At 45.0% G+C, this 20,293-nt stretch overlaps 1 protein-coding gene across 1 annotated transcript in view; it reads left to right on the top strand.

Annotated features, from left to right (window-relative positions):
- LOC146081224 (macrophage mannose receptor 1-like) overlaps window positions 1–20,293 on the top strand; it is a 351,156-nt gene that overhangs the window by 188,486 nt on the left and 142,377 nt on the right. The window contains exons 17-18 of the mRNA XM_083189329.1: window positions 3,838–4,001; window positions 15,291–15,358. Coding sequence (XP_083045455.1) covers window positions 3,838–4,001; window positions 15,291–15,358 — 232 coding nt within the window. The remainder of the gene's footprint in view (window positions 1–3,837; window positions 4,002–15,290; window positions 15,359–20,293) is intronic.

The raw sequence follows: 20,293 nt of genomic DNA, 5'->3' as shown, positions 1-20,293 counted from the left end.
TTCACACTGAACAGCCAATCACAGCGATCGCCGACGGGGGGGCGGCATCGCAGCCCCCCCTGGGCATGCAGGGACATGTCTGCTGTCAGGGACAGCAGACATCGTCCCTCTGTCACTGCGTCTCTAGACGCAGTGACAGTTAGAAGTCATGACGTATATATACGTCATGTGTCGGGAAGTACTTCCCGGCCATGACGTATATATACGTCAAATGTCGGGAAGGGGTTAAGAGCCTTTTTGGCTGGTACTATCCAAGCAGATTCTGGAGCTGTGAGCTGGTTCGGTCACTGAAGTTTGTTAAAGTACCATAGAAACATAGTAAAATAGTAACATAGTAGTTTAAGGTTGCAAAAAAGATGTCAGTCCATCAAGTTCAACCTATTTGACTTGGAACTACATGAATAGAGTAAGTAATATCTATATGATTCCCTTAGTGGCCAAAAATGTATACAGATTAGATTTAAATTCATACTGTATACAGTAGTTGCTGTTACCGCTCCCATCGGCAATGAGTTCCAGAATTTTTCTGCTCTAATGGTGTATTTGAACATGCTAATAATATCTCCTCTCAACCTCTGTTTCTCCAGTGAAAACATATTCAGCCTGGTTAGCCTATTTTTGTATTCTAGTGATTCAAAACCTTTTTCTAGTTTAGTTGCCCTTCTCTGGACCTGTTCCAATTCATTTATGTCATTTTTAAGGTGTAGTGCCCAGAACTGAACACAGCATTCCAAGTGTGGTCTCACCAATGCCTTGTAAAGAGGCACTATCACATTGGTTTCCCCTTGAATCCATTTCCCTTTTAATGAATTCCAGTGTCCTGTTTGCTTTTGCTGCTGCACTTGCACAGTGTGCACTAATACCCATTTTATAATTTATGATGACCCTCAAGTCCTTCTTTACTCCAGAATTCTCTGCTATATATTAACTTAATTTAGCCTGTAAGTGTCATGTTCATTTTTGTTCCTATGTTTTACTTACTCCACATTTCTCAATGTTAAACTGCATTTTCCACCTTTCCGCCTACCTTTTTAGTTTAATTAAGACTTCACTTTGGACCTTACTCCAGCTGGTCCATTTCCCACAACTCTCTGTCCTCGATTGTGCAACCAGTTTTTAATCCAATTACACATTTTATCACCTACCACTAGGTTACCTGGTTTCCTAATTAACCTGTTATAAGGCACTGTGTCAAAAGCTTTAGCGAAATCAAGAAATGTTACAGATGGAGCCAGGCTCATCTGTTGCCGGCGCCCGCCAGATCCCTTTCACTGGCAAGCGCCGGCAATGAGGACTGGGCCGTCTCTGCTTCAGGGACATGCTGCCCAGCTCGGGGGGGGGGGGGGGGGGGTTGGGGCGGCGAGGGGGACTGACGGCGATGGCGGGGGAGGTGGCGGCGACAGGCTCCGTTGCCGCAGGGCATGGGAGCGTCTCGTGCCCGCGCGCCCCTGGCGGTAGCTGGTGATAGAATCGCCTGCCCCTGCAAAGATGATACATCTGTACATCAACAGATTTCCCTAAGTTCACCCCCTTACTGACTTCCTCAGTCAGGGTGATGAGGGGCCTTATGTCAACACCTTCCTGAATACCAATGCCAGGAAGGTGTTGACATAACGCATTTCGTTGTATCAACTGTTTTTCAACGTAATTGTCACCAACCACTCAGAATTGACTAATACCCAGAAGTGAGGTGCAGAATCTAACATGCCAGTGCTGTTCACCAGGGAACCGCACAAGACTTTTTGGGCTTAGCAGCATCCAACACACAGGTTGCAGCCCTCTGCCTGGCTTTGCGAATACAGGTGTTGGTGACACAAGTAGCATCCTGCTACATTGGCAACAAAGGAGACAGGCTATGGATATTGCAGCTCTAGATAAAGCTATAAGTTGAGCCCAGATGGAAATAACTCAAAGTTACAGTAGAGTGCTTTTAGTAGCAATTTTGGAGTTCTTGGAATAGGAGGAGCTGACTTCTTTCCTCTAGTGATCACAAACAATAAAAGAATGATGCTTGACCCTTTAAGGACATGCACCCTTGATATGCATGTCCCTGATGCATGGGGCCCAGAAGTGGCAGCCATATCTACAGATGCCGCTCACTCCCCGTCGGCCTCCTCACCGAAGCATCGGACACCAGTGCCACCAGACCCAGTGAGTAAATGCTAGGATCTGATGTGCTGTGAAACGGACGCAGTTATATACATTAGAAAACAGTGGAACCATTATTATGTGTAGCCCACTCTTTACCAAAACTCACTGGTAATATAAAAGTTTAAGTGCCTCCACCCAAAAATATGTGAATTATTGCACACTGATTGTGCATACTTGGGCAAACCCCACGGCCTGTAATTACAAATAAGACATTGAGCTGTGTTTATCTTATTAATAAGTGGTTAAATACAACCTTTACACATGAGAAAAAGCTTATTACATGTAATAGATTTATTATATGTACAATTCCATCAGCAATACATAACAGTACAACAGATATAGTAAATAAACATAAAGGTAACAGTTTACATCCCAGTCTTACATGCACCTCTATGGCAATCGTACTATTCCTAAACTTAACAAATATGTATATACTGTATATGCATATATATGATCCAGTTACATGAGAGCAATAATATTCCACCTCAGTTGATTGTTAGGAATAGTCTAAAAAATGACCGGATGCAGCCAGTGCCGCTGACAGGGGGGTGCTGAAGGTACAGCTGTCCCGGGCCCTGGCCTCTGGAGGGGCCCGGGCAGCTGCCCACAGCGGCACAGTGCCCCCCCCCCACCCCCACGGTTGCACACTGTCTCCTACACCTGACGTCCCCCCAGCCAGGCACCCACAATACACAGTGCAGCCTGCAGAGTGCCAAGCCTAGGACACAGAGGGTCTCGGCACTCTGCAGGCTGCACTGTGTGTGCACTGCTCGTCTCAGGCAGGAGGAGGAAGGATTGGAACGGAGCGCCGGCAGCATGATGCAGTAGGTAATCCGCAGGAGTTGTCCCGTGTACAGGGGGGCAGGGGCTGGGGGCTAGTGGGCAGGCTGCAGGCGGGGCCCAGACTGAAGACTCCTAGTGGCGGCCCTGGATGCAGCAGTAGGTCTATAGAGATGTGATTTGAAAAATCACGTGGTATAACAAATAAATGTGCTGCTTGTCAGAATAATATTTCCCCTTTTTTTATTTTGTCTTGTACAATGTATATAGGTAAAACTGCTGCCACACGCTCTCGTACCTCCCAACATTCTTTTCTGTGTATTCTAGATAAAAAGAGGGCATGGCCTTGCCAAAAGGGGGCATGGCTTCATGCTCCCATGAGCCCCGCCTCCTGCTGTCATCTCTATATTGGCACTTTGAGACACCCAGAGACACTGCAGGGAACTTCAGGGGACAAGTAAGAATAGCCTTGTCATTAGGCCCCCACCCCAACATAGGGGAACACATGCAATCCATCTGCGGATTAAGGTGTAGAGCTAAATTATGTCATCCACTCCCTTCCCACGTCCAGCAATTGTAAGATTGCAAGAAAGTCGGCATGATGCAGGAGAGCCACCTCCTCCTCCCGTGCTTGCGGGAGGCTACTCCAAAAATCGTGAGCCTCCCGCAGCTTTTGAGAGGATGAGCAAGTATGCCTTTTATTCTTGAAGTGAGTATAGCTTCCAACTTCAGTTATCAGATCCGTGACATTTCCTGCAAATAGTAACGACATACGTAAGAAAATAATAAATTCACAAATAATTATTAAAACTCATTTTAATTATATTTATTCATCCATATTTTTAGTTTTTACAATGATTTGTGAAATAGTTTATCTGATCTTTTTTTTGCCCCTGGACATAATAGAATATAGTGAAACAAGTGATGGTTGGATAACTCGGAATGATACACAATACTATGTCAGCAAGGAAGAGACGACCATGGAAAAAGCGCGAGAATTTTGTAAGATGACATTTGGGGACCTTACCACCATCAGAAGTGGAACAGAATTGACATTTCTCTTGAAATATGTAAGTTCTATATATTTTAAAATGATTCAAGGGAATGTAATGATGTCAACAAGGGAAATCCATAAGGTTCGCACCAACATGTAGAATGTCATAATCTCAGCAGTTATTATGTAAGCATGTCTAAATATTGTACCCAATTACCTCCCCTCTACACAGTTCCAGCAAAACGTACATGTGTTCTCCTTCTTGATGATACCTGATGTATCTACTATTTTGCAGTGTTTAGCAGACTAAACTATACACCAGTGGACTCTGCAGATGTAATAAACAGATTAAGCCTTTTTTTGTGTAGAAAATATACATTTAAAATTACTTATTTAATACAAACACATACAATTCAACTGGGTACCTAAAATAGCCACCTATGCCTCCCAATGAGCACATTTCTGTATTAGGACTTAGAGGAGGTTAATTCTCCTACACTATTAACCCTTTTAGTTCCAACGTCTAGTCAGGCTCAACAGCCCTAGCGCTAGTAGCAGATCCAAAGGTGAGCCACTTTAAAATAGGAGCACTAACATCGTACAACATTAAATGTAGACCATTTTTGAATAAAAAAAAATTACAATTAATTAAACATTTAAACCAGACTAAAACGTAGCACCGCATCCCTTCGCATGGCTTGCTGCGCTGCCATGCTTCGGTCCTGGTGCCTCGCTACACTCGGCACACTATTTTATTCTCCCACCGCGCCCTAATGGATGGTAGGGCATGAAATACTGCCTGTCGGCACAAGTTGTGTCAACATGGAGACCAAAACGCAGCACCGCAACCCCTCGCATGTCTCGCTACACGGGCCATGCTTCGGGCACGGTGCCTCGCTATGCTTGGCAAGCTTTTTTATTCTCCCACCATGCCCTAGTGGATGGTAGGGCATGAAATACAGCCTGTCAGGACTTTTGGCTCAAAAAAAACATAAAAAAACCCATGTCTAAACCTAATGACCCTGTCGACCTAGTGGGGCACTTTTGAAAATAGCTGTTAAATTAGCAATAGAAGGTTTGTATTGTGTACTATAAGACTTTGCACACTTTGGAATAAATGGGATAGCTAGGAGTGATTGGGATAAATCCCCGGCACCTCCACACGAGTCACTTACATGGTACTATTACCATTCTATTTCAATCATATGTGGATATTTATATCACAAAAATAAAACTCTAACCCCCCACTCCTGTGCACTTGTCTTTCCTTCTTCCCCTCTCCCCAAATTCCAGAAGAACTAATGACCCTGTCGGCATAACCCATGCCGACCTAAATGCATGTCGACCTAATGGTTTCGACCTAATGCTTGTCTACCATCATGCTGGTGACCCAATGACCGTATCCCGCAGTGGCAGAGAGGATGGCAGTTTTAAAACTAGTCCCAGAAAAAGCACATAATGCAAAGAAAAGAGGTGCATGGTGGAACAGTCCTTGAGTCCTCCCATCCGTGCACGGTGGAATAGTCCTTGGGTCCTCCAATCCACCCTTATGTTGTATTAATAGCACATGCACAGTTTAACAAATCAATCATTTCAGCGAAAGGGTCTGCAACAACTGTGAAATGATTCGTTCATTTGTACCCTCATAAAAAAAAGGTGCAAGATGGATTGTCCTCAGTGACGTGCGGTGAAGTGAGAGACTGGTGAGGCTCTGTGGACCCAATTTTGATATGGGTACAAGTCCCGCCCGCCAAAGCACGAAACAGTATCACCGCTACCGCCGCCAATGCTCAATTGTGAGAGCTTTGATGACTACCCCCTAAGTATGTAAAATACAGGGTATATATTATATAGAAGCAGTGATGAAATGGACTGCTTCTACAGTTTATATACACAGTATTTTATATACAGATGGTGTGATAGACCATAGTAAATGGGCCCCCTAATCTGTGAGTGATGGCTGCATGAAGGATTCAGGAAAAACTTTCCAGATACTGCAGCTCCCTCTGCCCCAACACACAGACCTCAGATCACAGCACAGCCCATATCAATCATTATATACTGTATGGCTGAATGATCCTGGAAATGCTGCTGAGCTGAGGTTGAATAGATAATGGCCAGGGTAGGGGCTGACCTTGTCCTGTTTAGTGCACTGGATGCAGGGAGAAATCATGGACAGTGACAGACTGTGCTGCTTATCAGTCTGAACGGAGCTGAAGTGTTAATGAGATACCGGGCAGCAGGACACAGACTCACACACTTGAAATGCTTTGCTTGCTAGAGCTGAGGCTGGCTGGACAGACACAGATAGAAAGGGGAGAAAGCCAGTGAAGGGAGAGAGGAGGAGCAGACGGGGGCAGAGTGGATCTTATTGGCCGGGCCTCGGGAGAGCTCTCCTACCTCTGCGAAGTTCTGCTGCTGGCTCAGTCACTTCTGTTTGTCTAGCTTACCCAGCAGTGATTTGGAGGGATTGATGCAGATTCCTGGAGTCCGACATTCGGCACACACACAGTGGCAGCACATGGTATGGAGCTGTATTATGGGAGGTGATCTCCTTAACCCGCCCCTGCACTCAACCCTGACAGCGGATACAGGCTGTCAGTGTGTGACAGCCTGATCCGCTGTCCTATTACATCTGTTACAGTGACAGGGGTGTGCCTTGTATATGGACTGAAGGCACGTCCCTGTCACTGATGCAGATGTCTAGGTGCCGCTTCCCCATTGTTTTTCAATGGGCTTTGCAGCCTCTTTCTCTGCCCGTGATTAGCCCCGCCCCCCGCTGCTGCTGATAGTTAGCAATTAGCCGGAGGCACAACTCCTGCAGCCTTTAAGACTCACAACAGTGTCCCAACTCATCATTTATATAAAAAAAATACAAATAAGATATTTATCATACTGTCTATGTGTTAGAAATATCTTTGTATTTTTGTTAATCAATTATGACAGGTGAAGCACTGCCTCCCCTGACTGCACGTCCCTGATTGTCCTTGTATTAATAGGACATGCACAGCTTAACAAACCATTTCAGTGACAGTGTCTGTAGCTGAAATAATTGGTTTGTTTGGGGCCTCCACAAAAAATAGGTGCTCTGTCTATTGTATAAGTCCAGGAAAACTGCAAATTCTACCGCATAAGTCTACCGCATAAGTCCAGGGGTCCAGACTTCAGTGTCTGGTGTATAGTCCATGGGTGCCTTGTTTGCTCTATAAGTGTCAGGTGTGCTGCTGCTAGTTTGTTGCATTTACGGTAGTTTGGTAGGAAACTGTATCGTTATCTCATACCTCACTACCTTTCTGTATAGACCTGCTTGTATGCTTGTTGTTAGACTGCTGGAAGATTCCCTTCCGTGGAGGACAGCTGTGCCACATTGGGTTTTTGTGTCCTATTGTTAGGGGTTTTAGGAAGTCTTCCTCTTGTCTGCTCTGGAAGTGTTGGGCACCTTGTCTCCCTGCAAAAGCCTGGTGGCACTGGAGTTGGGGTGGACGTTATTGACCCCTTCAAACGTGGCTATTATAGGTGTAATCTTCGTTCTGCTACCCATAATCTCTGGAGGGATTAACAGGGTTGGGATTGTGGCCCGTCCTCACCTCTATGCTCCCGGTTATTGTCAGTTACTCTTGTCTGTTTTATGTCCCGTGTTCAGTTTAGTTTATGTCTTTTATTTATTCTTATCATCCAGCAACTGCTCCAGGTACATTATCAGCTATAGTTCCCATTTCTATCCCTATTGAACACGGTTTAATCTTAACAACAAGTCCAGGGGTGCTGCTAAGTCTACCATATACATACATTTTGATTTTATTGTGCCATGTATAACATAATTTGGCACACCTTGGACTCTGCAAAAGTCACACTTTGTGATTTTTTCAAAAAATTCTACTGCTGAAAAAAATGTAATCCATCTACTTGCTACATTTTGAAAAAAGCTAAGCCGTGTTTTACATGTGACAAATTGAAAAAAAAAAAAAGCCAAAATGTATGTGGACACATCTGTAAATCCAGGTGTGCCCTGTTTGCTGTATAAGTCCAGGGGTTCTACCTAGTCTACCGCATGCATGCCCAAACTATGGCCCTCCAGCTGTTGTGAAACTACAAGTCCCATCATGCCTTGCCACAGGTTTGCTATTAGTGAATGCTAAAACTAAGACAAGGCATGCTGGTATGTCTAGTTTCACAACAGCTGGAGGGCCACAGTTTGGACATGCATGGTCTATCGTATCAGTCCAGGGGAGCTGCTAAGTCTACTGTATAAGTCTAGCTGTGCTTTGTATTAAATATAAATGGAGGACAAACAATTTAAAGATCAGGATCCACTTCCTACTAGTTCTGAAGCTACTGCCACCAATCATGACATTCATGATGCAAGCCCATCAACGTCATCTGCTAAGGACTATGCCTAGTGTCATAGAGTGCATGAAAGAAAACAAAAAGCAATATTGTACAGTAATAAAAAAATCATTATTAGAGGAAAAACATAATATTGGTAATACTGTATTCCATTTACAACACGAAGTGGCAAGGAAAGGCTAAGGACTTGGCCTATGTTCATGACTGGTGGTTCAGCTTCTCAGGAAGATGGAAGCCCTCCTCCCTCTCAACAATTCTGCCCTATCTGAGAACTTGCACATCCTTCGCAATTGTTGGGAGGAGCAGCGCCATTCAACATGCTGACATTGAGATTGAGGATGGCCCTGAAGAAGTACAACAGGATGAGGAGGATATTGGTGTAGATGAGAATGAGACGATAAAGAGTCTGATGATGGGGATACCCCTAGAAGAAATGACACAAAATGGGGTAATTGCAGTGTAGAGGAAAGTAGAGAGGATGTGGTCTGTATAAATAAGGCAACAGTGGAGACAGTTGTTCCCCAAGGGATGAAAAAGCCCATTGTTATGCCTGGGTACAAGACCAAAAGATCTTTGTCTGGAATTATTTATTTAATACCCAAATACATTCTACAACTTTCAAGCAATATGTAGCCTTTGTAAAGCCATAGTAGGTAGGGATGAGGACATCAACCACCTAGAAAGTTACACGCTCCCTTATACGTCACTTAAAGCACATTCATCAAAACTCAAAAGTTGTGAAATTCTGAAACTTTGGCTTAAAGCTTAATCAGCTCAGTGACACCTACTGTAGCTCCCTTTTCTCTGTTGTATCCAAGTGCCTGCAATCCACGCCACCAATTCCCTCATCTATTACCTCCTCATTCAGGATTGGAAATAGTCCTGTAGGCAATGTCGTAGGCATGACTGACTCATAGTGACATGGTTTGTCAGTCCATCAAGTTCAAGCTATCTTTAAAATTATACTATTTGCTAGGAATAAGGAAGATGAAATCAGCAGCCACCCAGTCACAAAGCAGATCACTGAGGCCATAACAACTATGCTGGTATAAGACATGCATCCAATATCCGCCATTAGTGCAGCAGGATTTACACAAATCATTAACATGATGTGTATCTGCTCTAGATTCCACTAGACAAGCAATTCCCTGGCTGTAAAAGGAACATTTTTTTTAAAAAGTGTAAATTGTGTCAGTTGTACCCACTGTCCATTTGAACCCCGACGTGTACAAGTGGAACAGGACAAACTAAGGACTACATGACTGTGGCGGCCCACCACCAACAGCAGCAGCATCTCACATACACCAACTCATTCCTACGCAGGCTGCTCTGGGTATCACCGGTTTCAGTAAGAGTTGAAAGCTGAGAAACTTTTAGAAAGAAATGATTGCACAATGGCTTACCCCACATGAACTCTCATGGGGAAATGTCATTTTTTTTTTATTTATTTGCAAATATTATATATAGTGCAAACATAGGACCTTTATCAGGTCATTCGCTCCCCCACACATTTGCATGTTAGCGACTGCGCATAAGCATAAGCATTTGTACCCCCTATCGGTTACAAGTCACCATTTATCCACTTTTATATTAGACACCCACCACCCCTTTAGCGCACACAGGGGGGTTTCTGAGTACCCAGAAACCCCTCCCCCCCCAGGAGTCTAAGGGCCCTAGGTTGAAAGCTGAGGGTCCCCTCTTTCCAAGCGTACACGAATTTTAAAAATTGGCCCTTGGGAACCGGAGATAACTGACTTCAAATCAGTGGTCCCCATCCAAGCCTATTAATTGCTATTCCCAGTCAGATATTTCAGGTTCTGTCTGAGTTAGAGTTTTTCTGAGGGTATATTCCAAAAGCTGGGACTCTCCCCCTTTGAAGGACACTAGTAGCTTGTCTCTACTGTTCCCAGAACCAAAGATCTCGGTCTTCAAGCAGCTGGTTACTGCTCCAGCTCCACACACCTGGTATGTAGTTTTATATACTCGTTGGCAGATTGCTCCGCCTCCTGAACTCTGATCCCCTAGTACCCAATACCATTTGGTAGGTGGGATTCTCTAGTTTTTAATTACATTAAAATCTAAGAAATCTATTTCCAGGAACTGGAGATATCTGCAGTCAAGCAAGCTGTCATCCCACCAGAAAATTATGAATAATAAGCCCACTCAACTATACACCCTGCTCTGCATATTAAACATCCTCTACCACCCTGGAAGTTATGTATCAGGGCCCCTTCATTCAGCCCAATGCCCCCTTCTCCCACCTCATCTCCCACCATCTGTGCAGTAAAAGGGTAAATAGTGGGAATTACTGATCCAGGCCCTACATGCTGAGCGGTTGATATAATACCCCCTACCACCCGCGGGACATCAAAGCTTCCCCCACCCCTATCGCTGGAGGTTCGGTAGGGGCCCCAATACATTGCTATGCCGAGGGGTCTACACTGCGGTTGACGCCCCTGAATGTATGTATATGTATGTATATAATATATATATATATATATATATATATATATATATAGGTGTGTGTGTATAAATATATTTATATATTTTATTTTTTATTATTATTATTATTTATATACACTTGGTCTATCTATACTACTTTAACTGACCCGGCATATACTGGGTCACCTAAGTGTCCATCTCTGTGCTTTGCTCCGCCCCTCTGGAAACACCCTTCTGAAAATCCTGCGTTTGCCCCTGTCACCCCCAATCAGTTATCTAGTCAATATAAAGTATAGCACATCAGGTACCCTTTTACCTTTTAGCGTGCAGCCAGCACTGTATCCTGGTACAGTACCTCTCTCCTGTCTGCTCTGCAGTGACTCCATACAGCCAGCACTGTATCCTGGCACCTCTCTCCTATCTGCTCTGCAGTGACTCCACGCAGGAATGAAGAGAGATGGAGAGAGGTTACGTTGCGCAAGTTTACAGCTGTGAGCCACAGGCAGTGAACAACGGAGGGTGGGCGGCAGACAGCAGATGGCGGCTAGCAGGTGGATGATGGGAGTTTGTTATTTCTCTATAAAGTGTAAGCTTGGGAGCGAGACCCTCTTACATCTGTGTCTGTTTTTATTAGGGATGAGCAGGTTCAGATTCTGGGAATTCAAACGCTGCTGTGCACAAACGATACTAGCCCATAATGGAAAAATGTTATCTTGCAAGATCCGGACAGCGTTTATAATCCGGGTGGCTCCCCACTATCTTCACTCCAGCATTGGAGAGGTAACTGGGAGGAAGGCTCCATTTCACTGGTTGTCTGGTGTTGAGCACATGGGGTGGAGACCTGGTGCTGTTCTGAGATGGTGTCCTATGCTTCGCTGCAAGTGCAGTGCTGTGCTGCCTAGTGCTGGTGTCATGTCACTGTGCTGCCATAAGTCCAGTCCTGTGGTGCTGTGCTGCCTAGTGCTGGTGTCCTGTTCCACCATAAGTCCAATCCTGTGGTGTTGTGCTGTCTAGTGCTGGTGTCCTGTGCGGCCATAACTCCAGTCATGTGGTGCAATGCAGCCTAGTGCTGGAGTCCTGTGCCGCCATAAGTTCAGTCCTTTGTTGCTGTGCTGCCTAGTGCTGGTGTCCTGTCACAGTGCTCCCATAAGTCCACTCCTGCGGTGCTGTGCTGCCTCGTGCTGGTGCCCTGTGCTGCCATAAGCCCAGTCCTGTGGTGCTGTATTGCCTAGTGCTGGTGCCCTGTGCTGCCATAAGTCCAGTCATGTGGTGCTGTACTGCCTAGTGCTGGTGCCCTGTGCTGCCATAAGTCCAGTCATGTGGTGCTGTGCTACCTTGTGCTGATGTCCTGTGCTGGCATAAGTCCAGTCCTGTGGTGCTGTGCTGCTTAGTGCTGAAGTCCTCTGCTGCCATAAATTCAGTCCTGTGTTGCTGTGCTGCCATAAGTCCAGTCCTGTGGTGCTGTGTTACCTAGTGCAGCAATAAGTCCATTGGTGCTACTGTATAAGTGCAGACCAGTGATCCAGCTGTATAAGTCCAGTCCAGTGAAACTGCTGTATAATTCCAGCCCAGTAGTATTGCTGTTAAAATCTATTGGTACTGCTGCATAAATCCAGTCCAGTGATACTGCTGCATACGTCCAGTCCAGTAAAATTGCTGCATAAGTCCAGTTAAGTGATACTGCTGCATAAGTCCAGTCCAGTGATACTGCTGCATAAGTCCAGTCCATTAATACTGATGCTGCATAAGCCCAGTCCAGTGATACTGCTGCATAAGTCCAGTCCAGTGATACTGCTGCATATTTCCAGTCCAGTGAAATTGCTGCATAAGTCCAGTCCAGTGAAACTGCTGCATAAGTCCAGTTAAGTGATTCTGATGCATAAGTCCAGTCCAGTGATACTGCTGCATAAGTCCAGTCCAGTGATACTGATGCTGCATAAGTCCAGTCCAGTTATACTGCTGCTGCAGACTGTAAGTTCAGTTATGTGATTCTGCTGTATAATTCCAGGCCAGTGATACTGATGCTGCATAAGTCCAGTGATACTGCTGCATAAGTGCATTCCAGTGATACTGCTGCATAAGTACATTCCAGTGATACTGCTGCATAAGTGCAGTCCAGTGATACTGCTGCATACGTTCAGTCCAGTGATATTGCTGCATACGTTCAGTCCAGTGATACTGCTGCATAAGTTCAGTACAGTGGTTCTGCTGCATAAGTCCAGTCCAGTGATTCTGCTCCATTAATCCAGTCCATTGGTTCTTCTGCATAAGTCCAGTGATATTGCTGCTGCATATGTCCAGTTCAGTGATACTTCTGCTGCATAAGTCCAGTCCAGTGACACTGCTGAATAAGTCCAGTTCAGTGGTAATGCCGTTAAAATCCATTGGTACTGCTGCATAAGTCCAGTTATTCTACTGCTGCAGAAGTCCAGTACATTGATACTGCTGCATAATTCCAGTCCAGTGATACTGCTGCATATGTCCAGTCCAGTGATACTGCTGCAGAATTCCACTGATACTGTCACCATTGAAAAAAGGGTGGAGGATTACATTGATGATCTGAAAACTCACCTCTTCAGGCAAGCCTATCATGTTTAAGTACCACACACATAACCCTCTGAGGCACCTATGTATTATATAGCTTCCCTTCTGACTTGTTACTTGGTGGGACTGCTATGCTATTACCATACCTCCCAACTTTTGAAGTTGGGAGGTCGGGACGTCCCGAAAAGGGGGCGCGGCCTCGATAAAAGGGGGCGTGGCCTCACGGGGTGACGCGAACTCCGGTCACGCCCCGTTTTCGCCGCTCGTCGGCGCTGAATAGACGCTGTGCACATGCGCACAGCATCTATTCTCGGCAAGCTGGGGGGGCTCCCAACTGTCCCCCCCACCGCGGGACAATGGCGGCCCCGGGCGGGACGCGGGAACGTCCCCGAATATCGGGACGTTCCCGCGGTAAGCGTGACAGTTGGGAGGTATGTGTTACTGGTGCCTGTCCTTGTGTTTCCCTCCTATATTCCTATAGATTGTAAGCTTGCAGCAGGGCCCTCCTACCTCTAAGTCTGTCTGTTGTTACCCAGTTTGTTTTATCACTGTTTACTATTGTAAAGCGCAACGGAATCTGCTGCTCTATATAAGAAACTGAAAATAAATAAATAAATAAATGACCACATCAAAGAAGACATATCAGACAGTCTATACTTGTACTGACAGGAAAGAGAGATCATTTGCATACCCCTGTACAAACTGGCTTTATTTGAGTTGTCCCCCCTCCAGTGTGCACTCCAAAACAGTTTTTAGTGCAGCCAGGAACCTGGTCAACGAGCGGCATAGGAGTTTGCTTCCGCAAAATGTGGAGAAGATGATGTTCATCAAAACAGTGAGCATGAGGATGTACACACTGAAGGGGTGAGGAATCTGAGGATGAGGATGACATCTTGTCTCTGTAGAGTGGATTTGTACAGAGAGTGAGGAATTGCTTCTTTTTTTTGTGGGGGCCCAAACAAACCAAGTCAGCCACAGTCATGTGGCAGACCGTGTCGCTGACACGATTGGTTTATTAAAGACAGAGTGCATGTCCTGTTTACTATACATTACAGGTTGAGTATCCCCTATCCGAAATGCTCGGGACCACGAGCATTCCGGATAGGGGAATTTTTCGGTTTTTAGAATATTTTTTTAGGCTTACTTACCTGTCCCGCTCGGCGTCCAGGCAGTCCCCGGGCGTCCACAGCAGGCCTCCGGCATCTTCTCCAGGGCCTCCAGCGGTCCCAGGAATGCATTGCGCGGGTGACGTCACCGGCGCGCGCGCACACTCGCGCAATGCATTCCTGGGACCGCTGGAGACCTTGGAGAAGATGCCGGAGGCCTGCTGTGGACGCCCTGGGACTTGGTAAGTATGAAAAGAGGGTTAGGGGGGTAAAAAAAAAAAAAAATTGAATGATTCCAAAGACCACGTTTTTGGAATAATTCGGATAATGGATGCACGGATACAGGATACTCAACCTGTATAAGGGTAGGTGGGAGGGCCCAGGATTTGCATTATGTGCTCTTTGAGGCCTAGTTTTTAAAACTGCCATCCTGTCTGCCACTCCTAGAAGTGCCAGGTGTTTGAGTTATCCACTTGTGTCGCTTTGCATAGTCATCCAGCTACCTCAGTCCAAAAACAATATTGTGAGGTGTGAGGTGTGCAGAATAGACTGGAAATTAATGTTAATGAGGTTAATAATAACATAGCAGCAAAAAAACAAAATGCCATTTTAGCGGTTTTTATGGGGTTTTTTTGTTTGTTCGTTTTTTTTTAAATCCAGATCCGAAACACAAAACCCAAAACACGGAAGGGTGGTGTTTCTAAACAGATCCAGATCCAAAACACAGCCAGATATCCAGACACAAAACACGAAAGGTGACCAGTGCACATGCCTAGTTTTTTTTACCCAGTGTTGTTTTGCTCCAAAAGTAAAGCAAAATGTGCTGGTTTAATGTAATCAAATGTTAATATTCAATCTTAGTAACTGTACTGTAATGTTTTAATGCAAAATATGTAACATACTGCTTTTCTCCTTCTCTCCTTTAGGCTTTAAAACATAGGAATAGTAAGGCTTTTTTCATTGGTTTACAATTAGGATTGGATAAAAAGTTTAAGTAAGTGCAACTTGTGTGTTGTTGTGTCTTCATTATCTCATGTTATCACGTGTTGTATTACTAGCAAACTTACTTACAGTATGTTAGAGTTGCACTCTTACAGTGATTCACCCAAATCTGTACCTTATACAAGTAACAGTAGTGGTACCATACTGTACTTTCTGAGATTCCAGACCAGCTGCTGGCATTCTGACCATCCCAAATGTGTTCCAGCTGTATTTTTCTAATTTTGTTGATAATTAAATTCTCCCATGCATTTATATTAATTAGAGTTGAGCGGGTTTGGATTCTAGAGATCAAAAAAAAATGTTTTTTTTTTTTTAATTACTGCTGCTTTATTGCTCCCGGCAGTCGGCGCCATTTTCAAACAGGCTGGGGATTTCAGACAGCACGTATGTGTCCATGCGGGGGGGGGGGGGGGGGGGAAACCTGTTGGGGGGGGGGGGCATGATTAATTCATAGAGGGGACTGCTAGTGCTACAGAGGAGGCTGCATTATTCTAATAAAAAAAATTCAAAGCAAATTTTTGTTTATTTTTTAATTACTGCTGTCAGTGCCCAGGGTGCCCACATGTGTGCTGCATCAGTCCAGGGGTGCCCACATTTGTACTGTATCCATACAGGGGTGCCCACATGTGTGCTGTATTTGTCCAGGGGTTCCCACATTTGTGCTGTATCAGTGCAGGGGTGCCCGCATGTGTACTGTATCCATCCAGGGGTGCCCACATGTGTGCTGTATTTGTCCAAAAGGTGCCCACATGTGTGCTGTATCAGTCCAGGGGGGCCCATATGTGTACTGTATCCATCCAGGGGTGCCCACACGTGTGCTGTATTTGTCCAGGGGTGCCCGCATGTGTGCCGTATAATTCTATTGGTGCCCCCATGTGTCCTGTATCAGTCCAGGGGTGCCCGCATGTGTGCCATATAATTCCATGGGTGAACCCATGTGTCCTGTATCAGTCCTGGGGTGCCCGTATGTGTGCTGTGTCATTCCAGGGGTGCTCCCATGTGTCCTGTATCAGACCAGGGGAGCTGCCCTTTTTTTTTTTAATGTAAATTAAAATAAGGTGTTTTTTGGGGTTTTTTTTACTGCAAGGGCTGTTAAATGTGCTGTATAATTCATGGGGTGTTGCTAAGTCTGCAGTATAATTCCAGGTGTGCTGCTGTTCTCTAAGTGTGCCGTATCAGTCCAGGGGTGAGCCAAGAGTGCTGTATAATTCATGGGGTGTTGCTAAGTCTGCAGTATAATTCCAGGTGTGCTGCTGTTTTCTAAGTGTGCCGTATCAGTCCAGGGGTGAGCCAAGAGTGCTGTATAATTCATGGGGTGTTGCTAAGTCTGCAGTATAATTCCAGGTGTGCTGCTGTTTTCTTTTTCTTTTTTTTTTTTTTTTTAAAGAAATTTTTATTGGGTTTTTTCATGTCAAAAATACAGAGCAGTCAAAACCAATAATATATTTAACATGGTGTAAACAGATTGAGTGCGTTTTGGTTTTTGAAGAGAAGTCCATATGTCAACTCAAGAGAGCTATAGAGAAGCTACGGCGAAGGACAAATAGACTTGGAGGGTGTATACATAGTGGGGGGAGAGGAGTAGGAGGAAGGAAGAGGGGTAAGGGGGGGGGGCGGGGTCGGGAGGGCAGGCAGTTTTAGATGAGGGGTTGGGGTGATATACAAACAGTAGTCAGATATGCGTCAAAGGGGCCTCGGATTGAAAGAAGGAGGTCCACGGGGACCAAGCTTTTATGAAGGAGGGAGTGGAATAGTTTAAAAATGCTGTGATTTTCTCAATTTTGTATGTGGACCAGATAGCATTGACCAAGATAGGTTTGGAGGGCGGGAGGGGGCTTTTCCAGTTTTTGGCTATTAGACATTTAGCTGTATTTAGGATATGGTTAATTAGCTTTTGAGAAGCAGGTTGGATGTGTGGGATTGGTCTCATCAACAGGGAGAAAGAAGGTGAGGAGGGCATCTGGATGTTAAGAATCTCTTTGATTAGTTCATGGGTTTCTAGCCAAAAGGGCTGGATAATTGGGCAGCTCCACCATATATGTAGATGATTGCCTTCTTGAGCACACGATCTCCAACATTGAGAGGGAGTAGAGGGGTAAATGGAGTGGAGCTTGGTCGGTACCAAGTACCAACGGTAGTAGATTTTGTATGCGTTTTCTTTTATACGTGTTGATATAGAGCTTTTTGCAATGGCTAATCTGATATCAGACCAGTTTTTTGCGCTGAGTTCCTCTCCCATGTCTGATTCCCATGCAACTTCATGTTTCTCTTTCTGCGGCTGATTGAAAGTGTTAAGGATCTGGTAGATGGTTGATATCAATTTTTTCGTGATTTGGGGTTGTCTGCATAAAGATTCAAGGGGGGATCTTTTGAGAGATGGAGAGGCCTGAGGAATAGATTTGTAAAAGTGGCGGATTTGCAAATATTGGTAGAAGCTAGAGTTTGGAATCGAGTATTTGGATCTAAGGGATTCGAATTCAGGGAATAGTGGCGTGGGGGCGATGTCAATGGGAAAAATAATGTTATGACTCGTCCAGGCTTTAAACTCGTCTTTGTTGGTCCCCGGAGGGAAAGCAGGGTTATTCCATAGTGGAGTGAGTGAAGGGTGGTGTGATCGCAGTTTGTATAGTTTAGTGGAAAGGTCCCATATCTTAAGTGAATGGCGGGTAGTGTGCTGCTGTTTTCTAAGTGTGCCGTATCAGTCCAGGGGTGAGCCAAGAGTGCTGTATAATTCATGGGGTGTTGCTAAGTCTGCAGTATAATTCCAGGTGTGCTGCTGTTTTCTAAGTGTGCCGCATCAGTCCAGGGGTGAGCCAAGTGTTCTGTATAATTTATGGGGTGCTGCTAAGTCTGCTGTATCAATCTAGGGGTGCTGCCTTTTTTTTAAAAAAAGAATAACTCTTTTTACTGCAGGAGTGTCACTATGTGTGCCGTATAATTCCATGTGTGCTGTGTCAGTCCAGGGGTTCCACCATCTGTGCCATATAATACCATGTGTGCCATCATGTGTGCTGTATCAGGTCAGGGGTGCCACCATCTGTGCCATAAAATTCCTGGGGTAAGCCAAGTCTGCCGTATAATTCATGGGGTGCTGCCAAGTGTGCTGTATTAGTCCAGGGGTGAGCCAAGTCTGTCTAATAATTTCTGGGGTGAGCCAAGTCTGCCGTATAATTCATGGGGTTCTACCAAGTGTGCTGTATTAGTCCAGGGGTGATGCTAAGTGTGCCACATCAGTCCAGGGGTGAGCCAAGTCTGCCAAATAATTCCTGGGGTGAGCCAAGTCTGCCGTATAATTCATGGGGTTCTGCCAAGTGTGCTGTATTAGTCCAGGGATGATTCTAAGTGTGCCACATCAGTCCAGGGGTGAGCCAAGTCTGTCAAATAATTCCTGGGGTGAGCCAAGTCTGCCGTATAATTCATGGGGTTCTGCCAAGTGTGCTGTATTAGTCCAGGGGTGATGCTAAGTGTGCCATATCAGTCCAGGGGTGATGCTAAGTGTGCCACATCAGTCCAGGGGTGAGCCAAGTCTGCCAAATAATTCCTGGGGTGAGCCAAGTCTGCCGTATAATTCATGGGGTTCTGCCAAGTGTGCTGTATTAGTCCAGGGGTGATGCTAAGTGTGCCATATCAGTCCAGGGGTGATGCTAAGTGTGCCATATCAGTCCAGGGGTGATGCTAAGTGTGCCATATCAGTCCAAGGGTGCTATTAAGTGTGTCATATCAGTCTAGTGTTTGTGCCGCCCACTTGTGTCGCTTATCATAGTTATCCAACTACTTTCGTGCAACCTTTTGGCCTAAAAACAATATTGTGAGGTGTTCAGAATAGACTGGAAACAAATGGAGATGAATGCTATTACATACGGTAGTTACATAGTAGGCAAGGCTGAAAAAAGACTTGCGTCCATCTAGTTCAACCTGGTATAGATATCCATTGCCGATTTGGTAGGTTCTGATATTTTACAGACAGATTATATTTCTTATTTGTACCCATGGAGGTTTTTCTCCAGTAAATGTTTGTCCAACTTTGCCTTGAACGCATTTAATGAGCCAGCCGTTACCACCTCTCTGGGAAGAGAGTTCCAGAGTTTGACTTTCTGACCGTAAAGAAATTCTTTCTACTAGCTGAATGAAATCTTTTTTCATCTAATCTATACTCATGCCCTTGTGTCCTAGATTCCTTTCTAGTAGAAAAGAGGGTGTGTGACAGTTCCTTATATTGGCCCTTGATATACTTGTACATGTTGAGCATGTCCCCCCTTAAACGTCTCTTTTCCAATGTAAATAGTCCCAAATTGCTTAATCTCTCCCCGTAGCTTAAATTCTCCATTCCCCTAATAAGCTTTGTTGCTCGCCTTTGGACTTTTTCTAATTCTATGATGTCCTTTTTATAGTGTGGGGCCCAGAACTGCACTCCGTACTCGAGGTGAGGTCTCACCAATGCTTTATACAGTGGCATAATTACCCTTGAGTCCCTAGTTTCCATTCCCCTCTTAATACATGCCAGAATTTTGTTGGCCTTTTTTGTAGCTACATTACAATGGGCACTACATCCCAGTTTGCTGTCTATTTGGACTCCTAGGTCCTTTTCAAGTATGGAATTACCCAGTTCCTCTCCGCTAAAGTTGTAACTTGCACACTGGTTGTGTCTCCCAAGGTGCATAACCTTACATTTATCTACATTGACCTCATCTTCCATTTTTTTGCCCACTCATCTAGAATTGCAAGATCATTTTGAAGCATGGTGATGTCTTCTGATGATTTGATGACTTTGCTAAGTTTTGTATCGTCCGCAAAGATGGATACATTGCTGAGTAACCCTATCCCAATATCGTTAATAAAAATGTTAAACAAAATTGGCCCCAAAACTGAACCCTGGGGAACTCCACTTAGTACCGGTATCGTATCTGATACGGCACCATTCACAACC

Source organism: Crinia signifera, chromosome 5 (assembly GCF_055691185.1).
Source record: "Crinia signifera chromosome 5, ASM5569118v1, whole genome shotgun sequence".
Taxonomy (NCBI): domain Eukaryota; kingdom Metazoa; phylum Chordata; class Amphibia; order Anura; family Myobatrachidae; genus Crinia; species Crinia signifera.
Note: the sequence above shows the minus strand (reverse complement) of the source record. Positions and strands in the feature narration are given on the sequence as shown.